Source organism: Theobroma umbraticum, unplaced genomic scaffold (assembly GCF_002168275.2).
Source record: "Theobroma umbraticum cultivar Fairchild unplaced genomic scaffold, ASM216827v3 scaffold_4.1, whole genome shotgun sequence".
NCBI lineage: Eukaryota > Viridiplantae > Streptophyta > Magnoliopsida > Malvales > Malvaceae > Theobroma > Theobroma umbraticum.
The window spans coordinates 7,280,520-7,293,420 of NW_018397258.1; the positions used below are offsets into that span (position 1 = coordinate 7,280,520).

A 12,901-nucleotide genomic window follows, 5' to 3' on the forward strand; every position below is an offset into this window, starting at 1 on the left:
CATATGATGTACAAACATAGTTTTTTATAATTTTCATATTAATTTAATTCATGAAACTATATAGTTTGTCACTAATTGGTCCACCAAAATAATTTCAAAAAAGAATTTTTCTTTCTAAGTTGATTAAAGAAATTCATCAGTATTCTAAACTACTACCAACACTTTAATCTGTAAAGTAATCTACTATACTATTAAATTTATTAATATATAAAAAAAATAACATAATTTATAACATTTCAATATTAATTTTCAAATTAGCACTATAAGTAGCATCAAAATCATGTTTCGTTATAGTTTTATTTCTTCACCTGTGTATTATCTGAGTAATTGAGATATATACATGTTAATCAAATAGAATAAAAGTTATGTTTTTTTTTTAAAATGTGAAGCTTACAAATAAAATTGGAACACACAATCTATTATTATAATAATCTCAAATTAAAATTTAACTAAGATGATATCGACATAAAAAAATGAATCACTTAAATAAACATAATAAGAGATAAGTTACTTTTTATAAGATTTTAAATTGAACAAGTCAAATAAACAAAAAATACAGAGCACAATCTTCTTTTAAAAAAAAAAGGGTATAAAATTCCACTAACCTCTTAAAATGGGCTCAAAATTCAACTGTAAATACTTTTCACAAAACACGATCAAGACTATCCTTAAAATTTAATCAAATGCCCTTTGCATCTTTTTGTGAACACGTGTCACCACCACATTCAGTTGTAGTTAACTTGTATTAATAGGATAGATTCGTTCTCAATTTCATTGGGGAGCACCATATATGTCCATATCAAAAGTGTATTATTTGGGTTGTACATTTTGTAATAAGCTTTCTTCCCGAAAGGATACATATATTTGATAAAGTATATAATGCATCGGACTAATTATACCATCTTCTTGCTAAGTATGATTGGATAAAACAAATTTAAGAAATTATAAATAGCCGTGCATTTGGGCATTTTACCCCAAATGCCACTAGCCAAACGGCACCCACCGAAGAATCTTGCATCGAATGTTGCAGCTAGCCTCATCTGATTGCGAGAACGTTGTTTCTACGTTATTCTCAATGATGACAGCTGACCCGAAATGAAAAAGGGGGTTAGATTGAAAAACGATTTAACTGGGTCAAGGACAAGGAAAGCATTTACCCAGGAGGCACAAGGGTTGCAAGTTTGAAGCTTGGACTCCCCACTAATACCACTCCAGATCATCTCAATAAATGCTTTTTTTTTTTTGGTTGTGTGTGTGTGTGTGCCTAAAGACAAAGGAGGGGAGTATTAGTCAAAGACAACCTAGCGCGAACATCGCTGGTCCAGGAAACAGAAAAGCAGCGCGCGCCGATTTTGTTATTTGAAGCTTTAACTTGTAATTTATAGGTGGTCTTGTTATTTACTTTTTCCAATAAGGATGTGATTGGTAGATTCTTTAGTAGAATTTTGAAGGGATTCTTACCGGTTTGAAGTTTTACTTTTACCCAATGTGATGCAAGTTTGAGATGATACGTCTTTGGACAGTGGAGACTAGTTATGAATGTCGTTTTAGTTTTATATTTAAATTGAGATAGTTTAGATAATTTAGATAATGAGTTGTCATTTTTTTCATGTTTAAAATATAAATATAATACTACTGTTTGACTATCTAGATATTTATAATTTTTTTTGCCGGATTTGAGATAAAAGGCGTTTTGAAGTTAACAATAATTGAATCGAAGTTAAGTGGTTTAATTATCCATTTTGTTAATGAAAATTTGAATTTGTGAAATTGTGTTAGTTGACCTCTAACATTTTATTGGCTAGGCTTAGTTCTATTCTTGGTTTTCTCGTTCCATTGACTCTCTCTCCATTAATGAAGTTTTATGGGCCCCACGTACAACAAAGGGTTTCATGGGCCAAACTTTGGACTAGTTTATTATGAACAAATGGGGTACGAGACTTCTGATCTTTTTCAATCAAACAACTAGTAGGAATAGGATTCAACTCGTCCCTTAGATGGGTCATGCCATTGATATACCAAATCCACCCAAATAGGAATTTTCGTCCTTAGCCCATGGGTAGGAAATGTTTTCAAATCTTATTCTGACAATTGATAAAACAAAATTACTATGCAAAATGCTAAAAAAGTTCCAGACAGTTTTCCAAATTTTTATAATTTTTTTCTTTTTATTATACTTAATTAAATCTTTAAAGTATTATTTTTATTTAATCACAAAGAGGTCTTTTGAGAGTTGACTTAGCTAAATGTGCCCTATGGGTAAAGGAGGAATCGATGGACCATCTTTTCTTTGAGTGCATGGAGAGTTGGCGGATTTGGGTTGGTATGGCAAGGCAGTGGGGAGTACAGTGGACAATGCATGCAAAAGCCATTAATTTATTTCTTGACTGGAATAACCTTATTAGGGCAAGGGACTCAAATATTTGGACGTTAGCTCTGTTTGCAGTGATTTGGACTATTTGGTTGACGAGAAACAAGATTTGGGATGGGAACAATGCCCGGAACTTATTAAGGTTAGAATGGCATGATGGGTAAAGGTGAAATGGCCCCACTTATATGATAGACTGGAATATGTTCTCAATTGCTCATTAGAAGTTTTTTTTTTAATAATTAAAAAAAGAACGATTCGAGCTCTCTTCTTTAAGTAAAAAGATAATACACTAATCAATGAACTAAATACTCGAATGCAGTTATCTATTAGAGATTAAGAAAAGCCATGAACTGAAAAGAAAAGTTTAAAACTTCAAATGGGAACCTCTGAATGATGGTTTCTTTAAATTCAATGTTGACGAGGCAGTCCATCTGGACATAAATAAAGCAGGTATCGGCGGAGTCTTGAGGGATAAGGACGGAGGAATTAGAAGTAGGTTTTCTAAAGGCACAAGGGCTATGGATGCTAAAGTGGTCCAAGTCCTAGCTATTAAGGAAGCCTTCAAGATCTTTGCTAGATCTAGATGGGTCGACACCTTCAGACTAGAAGTGGAAAGTGATTCTAGTAAAGTTGTTTAATGGGTCTTAGGCCTCGAAAGAGCATGTCAGAAGCAAAGAACAGAGATATTAAGCATGGAGAGATGGAAGAGGGCGATTAGAAGGTGGAGTGTCTCTAAGATTCCAAGGGATATTAATGAATTGGCGGACGAACTCGCTAAGACAGGGGTGTTAAGGAGTGATGAATTCTTGATGGTACTGGAGTAGGAATAGGGTAGGTAGGGGTTGCAGATGTTGAGCTGATCATGTTTGATTAAGTGGTTCATGCACAAAAGGTTCAGGTCGAATGTTTATTTTTTCTCCTTTTCATACTGGTGCGTTGTTTCATTTTGGCAGTTGATTTTGTCCTTCTCTAGCTTTGTGTTTGATGATTTGTTTCATTTTTGATATGATCTCAATGATGGATTTTGTACTTGGCTGGGGATCTTGGGTTTGGTCTGTCCTTTTTGAAGGATCTGTGGATTGTGTAAGAGCTGTTCCTTTGACTTTTTTGATTCGCAGGTGATAGCTCATGGGCAGTGATCGGCCTTTGTTTTTTAACTTGCAACGCCCCTTCCTTCTTAAAGGGCATTGCACTGTTGGTACACTTGTGGTTGATATCTTATGTTGCCAATGTGTTTTCAGTGGCAGCAACCTTATGTAATTGTACGGTCTCTCAAGCCCTTACCATCTCTTGATGCCATGAAAAGTCTTTTGCAGATCATGCTACAGACTTAAAGATGGCAATGGTAAAGAAGGCTAATAAAATCACTTTCTAAAAAAAATATTAAAATTCATTATTTTTTCCACCTCAGCATTTACATGGACATTATCTTTGCCGAATCGATGCCACATCAGAAAAATAAAAATTCATATTAAGTTGATACTTACATTGCATATAGTATGGGACTTACTAGACAAACCACATCAATGTCCATAAAGCCCTTTTTGCCACATATGTACCAGGTAGATATTAAAGTGGTGGTGATAACAATTGTATAATTGCTTACAGTGACATGGTAAGGATAACAAATTTTAGGGATTTTTATGCAAATTAAAAGTTTAATTAAACAACAGTGCCATATTTAAGTGGGTTCAATAAAAAGATGGGTACTTATTTGGAAATTTTGGAAACAAGCAAGGTCTTCTTTTTAGTATCTTAATCAAAAAGCTAACTTACATAAAAGCTCTTAATGAAAGAGTTTATCTTTTCTGTATTGTCAATATATATCTTCTCCACATTGTCAATGAATAAGAGGCTGCCATGGTATCGACTTCCCTAATGGTCAACCTTCACATCTCCATCTTTTTCTTACCAAACTCTTAAGACCAAAGGGAAAAACCACACCCAACCATCAACCCAAATCTCTACATAAAGTTGCCTCCAATTTTCCCATTTTTCTCTTGAATAAAAAAAAAAAAAAGAAAAACAGTAAAAGAGTCTAGAAAATTTGAAAATTTATTCATAAAAAAAAAATCAACCATGGATTAAAAGCTTGCAGCAACCTAAAGCTCAATAGCTCCCCTTCAGACGAATCCAATTAAAATTAAAGAGACTAAGTCTCTAAATGTAACAAGAAAAAGGCTGACTATGACTTTTAAGTATTAAGGGAAAAAGACATAATATCAAACATGATGTTAGCGTAGCACCCCGTTTGGATAATTATAAATGGAACCCCCTCTCAAGTTATACAAGAGCATAAGAGCAGCCTCAACCCAATCCACGACCAAACCACACACAAACCAAATATTAACTAAAGAATTTATACTTTTATAGTTTTTGCTCTTCATATTTTCCCCCTCTCACCTTTTAAAAAATAGAAATATTTATAACATAATATTTAAAAAAACTTTTAAATTATGTAAAAAAAATTAAATAAATATTTATTCTTTTATTACGTTCAATCAAATTTTTATATTTTTATTTTGAATTAAATAAGTTTTTATAATTAATACTTTATTAATTATTATTAATTAAAACATCACTTGTAATTGTATACTATGTGATGCTAATATGACATGTAACACGTTGCAATCGATGATGATATGATATGTTGATATGGTGTAATGGCATGGTCATGTGGTTTTTTTTCTCTTAATACCACATTAAATTTATGTCAGTATAAAATAACAAGTAATATTTTGACTAATGACAATTAGTCATCTATTAGTTATATAAAAGTTTATTTAATCTAAAATAAAAATGTAAGAACTTGATTAAATGCTGTAAAAAAATAAAAATTTATTTAAATTTTTTAAAAAATAATTTAAAGATTTTTTTAAATGTTATACTAATATTTATACTTTTTAATCTTTATTAATAGTCTCTTCTTCAATATAAAGTAATTGTTATTAAAATATTAATTGTTAATAATCAAACTACCACTTGTCATTCTATATCATATACTGAAGCTACTATGACATGTAACACGTTGAATTGAATGATGGCATGATATGTTGATGTGGTATGATAACATGGTTATGTGGTATTTTCACTCTTCATCTTAATACCACATCAATGTCATGTGAGTATAACATGACAAGTTACATTTCGATTAATGAAAATTAGTCATATGTTAGTTATATAAGGATTTATATGATTTAAAATATAAATATAAAAACTTGATTGAATACTATAAAAAAATAAAAATTTATTTAATTTTTTTTTAAAATAATTTAAAAACTTTTTCAAATATTATACAAATATTTATACTTTTTAATCTTCATTAAGACTCTATTCTTTAATAGAAAGTAAAAGAGTTTTGAAATCATACGCCTCGAATTAATAATACCCTAATAATATGCCTTCGATTATCATGAGGGTTGTTGTTGATTAAGTTGGATTTTGCTGCTCTTGGATAGTTTCAATACGATAACTTGGCTAGGCTTTAAAATTGTTTTGTTCAAGTTTGGGAATTCTTTTTTTTGTTATCCAAGGTTTAAGAGCAAGAAAGTTGAAAAAGATAATCCCCAATAATTTTTATTTAATTAAAGGTTTAAAATTTTCAAAATTATTTTCATTAATTCAAAATTTCGTGTAAATTCACAGTCATTTGCACATATAAAATTTTTCGATGAATAGTTGAAATTGATTTGGATGAACTTAAATCCTTTCATTACGTAACAATAATTACTATTTATACAGGATGATGTAATACAAAAAAAAGTGGGTTATGTACATTTAAAGAAGTTAAAAACCATACACATGAGAAATACGAGGCATTTATAAAATAAGCAAAAAATGGTCAAACCCAATTTTATATAAGTGTAGGGTTCAATGTTGACTTCATAAAATTTGAAGGCTAGTTTAGAGAGAGACATGAATTGCCAATTCAGACCACATGGGTTGTGTTGTCTTTCATTCTAGCTAGTGGTAGGATAACGTTTGTTTTGAGTTAGAATAGTAATATCACATGTTTCGTAGATTCAAGTGATTTTCAGTTCTAGTGTAATATCGCTTACCTACTCATCGTTTGTCATTTCTCAAACTGCGTATGGGATATATATACATCTTGTTTTCTTAATCCATTAGCTATATATACAATAAGTAAGTAGCCATCCTTTAAATTTCGTTTTGTATTTCCTTTCTAATTTCAGATTCATAAAAGGGAATGCTTACAAAGTGGGTTACCGGGGGCTGTTGTTTGCTGCCACGTCTCTCTCTCTCTCTCTCTCTCTCACCTTCTGTTTTTGGTTATCTTTTATTTCCTCCGCCCAAAGGCCCAAACCCCAAATTCAACTCAAATTCACACATCATTTAATCCTTGTTTCATTAGATGTATAAATGCACGACTCATTAAGAAGGCATATATATATATATATATATATATATATAATCAAGGGTGGAGTTAATCAATTTTTATTGAGGGATCAAAGGTTAAGAAGAATAAAAATTAAAAATTTTTAAAACTAATTTATTAAACTTAATCATTAATAATCGAAAAATTTATAATAGATAATAATTTTATATAACATGTAAAAAAAATAAAAATAAAAACTTATAATATTGCTCCAAGAAAATTTTATTCTACAATGGCAATATCCTTTTTAATATAAATAATTAAATTATTTGTAAGACAAAAGTGTCATTCATTTTGTTTCGAAATTTTATCTTTCTCAATATAAATGACTAAAAAATTAATGTAGTCAGCATCTAATATTTTTATTTTATTATATTTAAATTTATAATATTAAATATTAAACTATAGTGCATCACATATAAATAGTTAAATACAATATACATAATTAATAATTTCTCTTTATACTCAAGATAATTTTCTTTCAATTAAATATAAAACGTAAAGCACATTAGAAACATATATTCAAAATAATTTTTTCTTATATAATTAGGATTAATGAAAATAATATATTAGTAAAATTTTAAACAATAACTAATAATGCAACATTAGAACTTATATTTGAGAATTACATTGAATATAATTTTTAATTTTTGAAAATTAAAATTATTAAAAATAAAATCCACATAACAAAAAATAAAAAATCATGATAAGTAAGAGATATAACCTATATAAAAAAAAAAATATGGTTGATGATTCCTAAAAATTTAAAAGAGAAAATCTATAGAAACTTAAAATATATGAGTAAATAGAATAAAATTAAAAAAATAAATAATAATAATAATATAAATAAATAAATTAAATAAAAACTTTACCTCTTTATAATTTCACAATATAAAAACAAAAAAAATGAATGAAAAAATTTTAAAAATTAAAAAAAATTAAAAATTTGAATAAAATTAAATAAAATTTTTAAAATCATTTTATTATTTTTTAATTATATTAATTATTTAATAAAAATTATTTTAAAAAATATTAAAAAATATATAATATAAAAAAAATTTCAAAAAATTTGGGAGCCATTATAAAGGGACGCTCCGCCCCTGTATATAATATAATGAGAAAGCCTAACCATCACATTACCTCTGAAGCATCCATATATAGGGTTGTTATACCCGATCCCTTGGCTCTACAATTGACCTGTTTATTAATAACCACGTGGTTCTATTTATTCTGTTTTTATTTTGATATCTGCCTTGGTCCTTGTGATAATTCAAACAGATGAATTTATAATTTTTATTTTTAGTTTTCCTACTCATAAGAAGACAAAAATATAATATAGATAACAGCAAATGCCAGCAACATCCATGGGATATGCACACTGTGTACCACATAGCAAGATCAATTAATCAACGAAACCTTGCACCGAAGGAGAGAAAGATTAAAGAAAAATAAATCTTAGGATAAATGATCTTCAAAGTACCTTTAGCTTGTGTCAAAAGATTCTTTGGCAGTGGTGGTCCACTTCTATTTAATTATTATTGGGGCCCAACTGCCTCAGCTGATTATGTTATTATGTACCTTAGCTATGACAATAGTTTACATTTTATTCATTTTTTTTTAAAAAATAAGTAATGAATATATTAACCAAACAAAATAGTATTAATTGGTTGATTATATCTACAAAAACTTCTTTGGTTGATTAAATTTGTAATTCCCACTTATAAGGTAAAATTAGATAATAAAATGAAGATTCTGACAAGATTACGTAATAACTTTTAAATAATGGAGGTTGTGAATTATCATTTATATATATGATTCATGATATGACACCTAAGTTCATGAGCTGTAATTGACACACGCTTTATGATTTGGTTCAATCATGCAAACAAATTAAACCACATAAAATTCAAGATGCAATGAACATTATGCCTTTTTTTTATTTTCCCAAGGGTATAACTCCCTGTTTTTTTTTAAAAAATATAACTTTATTTTTCTATTACCATTATTTCATGCCAAGGCTTTTGCTTATTTAGCAGAAGACCTTGTTTGGCATGGGTAGAGAATTGTACATTTACAAAATCACATTAATGCTGCTCAAAAGGATTTGGCAACAAACAGGACTCCAAGAAAATCCTAGTCCTGCACCTATAAACCAACAGAAGAAGACATCCCAGAAGTATTGTCCACCGTATCAACACTCAACAGAGCGTGGAGCAGAAACCTAACGCTAAACTTATAGCTAAGAGCATGCTTAATTACTTGGATAACTATTAGCATAGTACGATCTAGAATCCATTGTGTTTCGAAAAAGTAAACCAAATTGTTAACTAGTACCATATGAAGTCAATAACCCATTATTTGGAGGTATCCTGGTTATTGCAGAGAACTTGATTACCTAACTGATAATGCCAAGACCTTTCTTGAAACCTAAACATTGTTTGACCCCGAACCCAATGGACCATGACCGTAAGGTGTTCTCATGAACCACGTGCTTTAGAAAATATTCATAAAAAGCACCTATAATATAAAATCGTAATCTTTTGGAGTTTGGACTACAAACTCAGCTCCGTATTATATTAAACCTGTCTTCCCTAGGCAACAGGCCCGCCCACTCTCCCTTCCTTTCTTTTAATTATTTCTTCCACCTTGACCCTGCTTCACAAGGTCTTGCTACTTGCAATGGCCATTTCTCTATCCAAAACCTTTCTCTCTATCAACCGGCAGCTTGATCACGTTTTGCCATCTGAAAAAAGCTGTCCATTGTCTTTTTCAGGCCAGAAATCTCACCTAGGGCGTACCAAAAATATAGACTTTGCAACAAGGCGGCTTAGGATTCCAAAAGTTTTTTCCAAAGCAAGTGAGTCCTTGCCCTCCACCATCAATGAACTCGAAAAGGAAAGATTAACAAAAGAAGAAGTAGAAGACCTTGCACCTGGTCAACAAGAAGAAAGACGAGTAGCCGATGTATGGAAAGAAATCCACGGCCAAGACGATTGGGTTGGGATGTTAAATCCAATGGACCCTCTTCTACGCTCAGAGCTGATACGATACGGCGAGATGGCACAAGCCTGTTATGATGCTTTCGATTTTGATCCATTTTCCAAATACTGTGGAAGCTGCAGATTCACGCAACGTCAATTCTTTGACTCCCTAGGCATGGAGCACCATGGCTACCTGGTCTCGAGGTACCTCTTCGCAACATCCAACATTAACCTTCCGAATTTTTTCAAGAAATCTCGGTGGCCTAAAGTTTGGAGCAAGAATGCAAATTGGATTGGATACGTCGGGGTTTCGAACGATGAAATGTCCAAACGTTTAGGCCGTCGTGACATCACCATTGCTTGGAGGGGCACCGTGACACGCCTGGAGTGGATTGCAGATTTAATGGATTTCCTCAAGCCCATTTCTTCTAATAAAATCCCGTGTCCGGATTCAACAGTAAAAGTAGAATCAGGTTTCCTGGATCTCTACACTGACAAGGACGAGATGTGCCGGTTCTGCAAGTTTTCAGCCAGGGAGCAGATTTTAACGGAAGTGAAGAGGTTAGTTGAAATGTACCAAGATGAAGAGATTAGCATAACCATCACTGGTCACAGCTTAGGCAGTGCCCTGGCAATTCTTAGTGCGTATGATATTGTTGAAACGGGTCTGAATGTATTGCAAGATAGCAGAGCTGTGCCCGTGAGCGTGTTCTCCTTTTCCGGTCCTAGGGTTGGTAACGTGAGGTTCAAGGAACGGATCGAAACGCTTGGAGTTAAGGTGTTGAGGGTGGTGAATGTGAATGACATAGTCCCTAAATCGCCCGGATTGTTCTTCAATGAAAACGTGTCACCAGTGTTGATGAAGCTGGCTGAGGGATTGCCGTGGAGTTACTCGCATGTTGGAGTTGAACTGGCACTAGATCATAAAAACTCGCCTTTCCTGAAAGACACTGGGGATCCCTCTTGTGCACATAACCTGGAAGCTCACTTGCATTTGCTTGACGGGTTAGTTTCTTATGCTCAAACCATATTTGAACATGAACCTGGTTACGTTATTGGTGGTCCTGCTTAATACATCTAAGTTTCATTAATTAAACCGTCACCTAAAAGAATTTTTGGTTAGTTCCCCGGATTGGAAAACAAAGTCATCGACAATGAAAACCTTTAGGAGTCATTTTCGCAATAACTATGATTGAAATGAGTTTCATTTCAGTTCCATCTCGAATTGAGAGATAAAAATTAGATTAATATAATATTTCATTTTTACTTGGTGCTTTCTTGGACCCAGCTTGTGATTTGCAAGCATGAGACGTTTAGTATTAAGAGCAGTAGGTAGCTGGAAATTGTTAAAATAGTAAGTAAAGAACTTAGGATGAGATCATTGTCATATATTCATATATAATTCCCACCTTCAGTTGCATTGGACCAAATTTGCAGTAAATAATCACACAAATAGCCATCAATGGCGGATATGATTACGCTAGTGGAAGTATTATATAAGATGGGAATGAGATAAGCATGGAAGCAATCTGATGGAAGTGAAGATTTATAAATGAGGAAAGAGATAATCTACCAAATACTAAAGCAACTGTTTGGACTTTTGCTCGCAGAATTCAGAGGTCTTCTAACGCTAGCTCTGACCCAATAGTTCTCTAGGCACAAGTTCAGCAAGTCAAATAAAGCACTGTTATTCAACATTTGGTTTCACATTTGAATGAATTATCTAACCTGAGAAAAAGTTAATTTGGGAATTCACCAAGATATTTCTTTGGAAAGAGTCTAATCCAGGGTGATGTTTAATTGAGATGCAGATACCATGGTAAAGGCCATAGATTTGTGCTGGCAGGTCGTAGGGACCCTGCTTTGGTGAACAAGGCCTGTGACTTTTTGAAAGATCATTACCTGGTTCCACCATATTGGAGGCAAGATGAGAACAAGGGCATGGTGAGGAACAAGGATGGCCGTTGGATGCAGCCTGAAAGGCCGAAATTTGCCGATCACCCTGAAGATATACACAACCATCTCAGGCAATTAGGCCTAGCATCTGAGAATTAGAAAGTATAATTAACAAGGCAATAAATTTCTTGTTTACATTATAGTGCTGCTAGTGATGGAATTGGTAGATCAAAGCATCAATTTCTGGGCTTTCTGAAGCTAAGTTATGGCATCACAGCAAGCTATGTAAAGATCAGAAGTTCAGAACCGGAGTGTAGGGTCACCCTCTTGTAATTTAGGCTATTATAGCTGACAGAATTTATTAAGGACAAGTACATATGTGGATTCCTTGGTACCATCTCTGCTAGCTACTTAAACTTGGATGAATTACGAATACTGTTGTGTTTGCTTCTCCCACAATCAACCACATTTATAATCTATTTGGAAATTACAGAGCATGCTAAATCAAATGATTAATTGTGTACCTTTAGATAGATTAAAGGTGCAAGTTACTAACTCCGTAGACCATAAACGAATTAACATGATCGATTCCAAAATTTTTAATTTTCAATTTAAAAGTAGATAGCCAATAAATTCTAACTTAGGTGTAATTGATGTAACAACATTCCTGGTTGTAAAATATAAACAGTTTCTTGTAATTAAAGCGACTATGCAAAAGTATTCTGTTCCTATAGGGATGTAGGGACATGCCTTGCATGTAAACTTTGGATGCTTTGTCTCGAACGTAATGGAGGTTAACAATCAGCATCAACTTGTCAATTAATCAACAGCTTGCAATTAATTGCCCTCAATATGATCAACAACGAAAGGTACTCAGACGCTATCATTCCGCTTAAAATCATGAAACGCATCTTCCACAAGACAAACAAGCTGGCTCTTTCTTGATATACTTTTACTATTCTGGATCTACCTTTAACTACAAATGTAAAGGATTATGAGTTGTTGAATAATGTTACGGTTTTCCACTTGCATATAAAGAATAGAACTGAAAACAAGTAGTTAACATCACCTAATTTCTTGTGATTTCCATTTTTTTCGTGTTTTTTTTTGTATAATTTTTCCTCAGGTAACACCATGTAGATGTCTTTTTCTTTTCAATTAATAACACGTGAATAACATATGCTCTTATTAGGATAAAATAGTTGATCGGTTCAATAAGTTTCGTGTGAGGAAAATTTAGAAATCGATCAAATTAAC

The 12,901-nt window shown here is 32.2% G+C and overlaps 1 protein-coding gene across 2 annotated transcripts; it reads left to right on the forward strand.

Moving 5' to 3' along the window:
- Nucleotides 1-9,159: 9,159 nt before the first annotated feature.
- On the forward strand, nucleotides 9,160-12,038 carry LOC110413644 (phospholipase A1-Igamma2, chloroplastic-like). Of its 2 annotated transcripts, none has more exons than XM_021424539.2 (2): nucleotides 9,160-10,753; nucleotides 11,359-11,553. In XM_021424539.2, exons 1-2 carry the CDS (start codon nucleotides 9,447-9,449, stop codon nucleotides 11,402-11,404), a joined length of 1,353 nt encoding a protein of 450 aa, XP_021280214.1. In that variant the 5' UTR covers nucleotides 9,160-9,446; the 3' UTR covers nucleotides 11,405-11,553. The 2 variants fall into 2 exon arrangements, with proteins under 2 accessions (XP_021280214.1, XP_021280213.1); XM_021424538.1 differs by lacking the exon at nucleotides 11,359-11,553 and adding an exon at nucleotides 11,560-12,038 and having other exon boundaries at nucleotides 9,253-10,753.
- The last annotated feature ends 863 nt before the right edge of the window (nucleotides 12,039-12,901 follow it).

Coding starts and splice junctions, on each gene's coding strand:
- LOC110413644 (XM_021424538.1), top strand. CDS start 9,447: ATGGCCATTTCTCTATCCAAAACCTTTCTCTCTATCAACCGGCAGCTT. Junction 10,754..11,559: donor CACTTGCATTTGCTTGACGG/GTTAGTTTCTTA, acceptor ATTGAGATGCAG/ATACCATGGTAAAGGCCATA.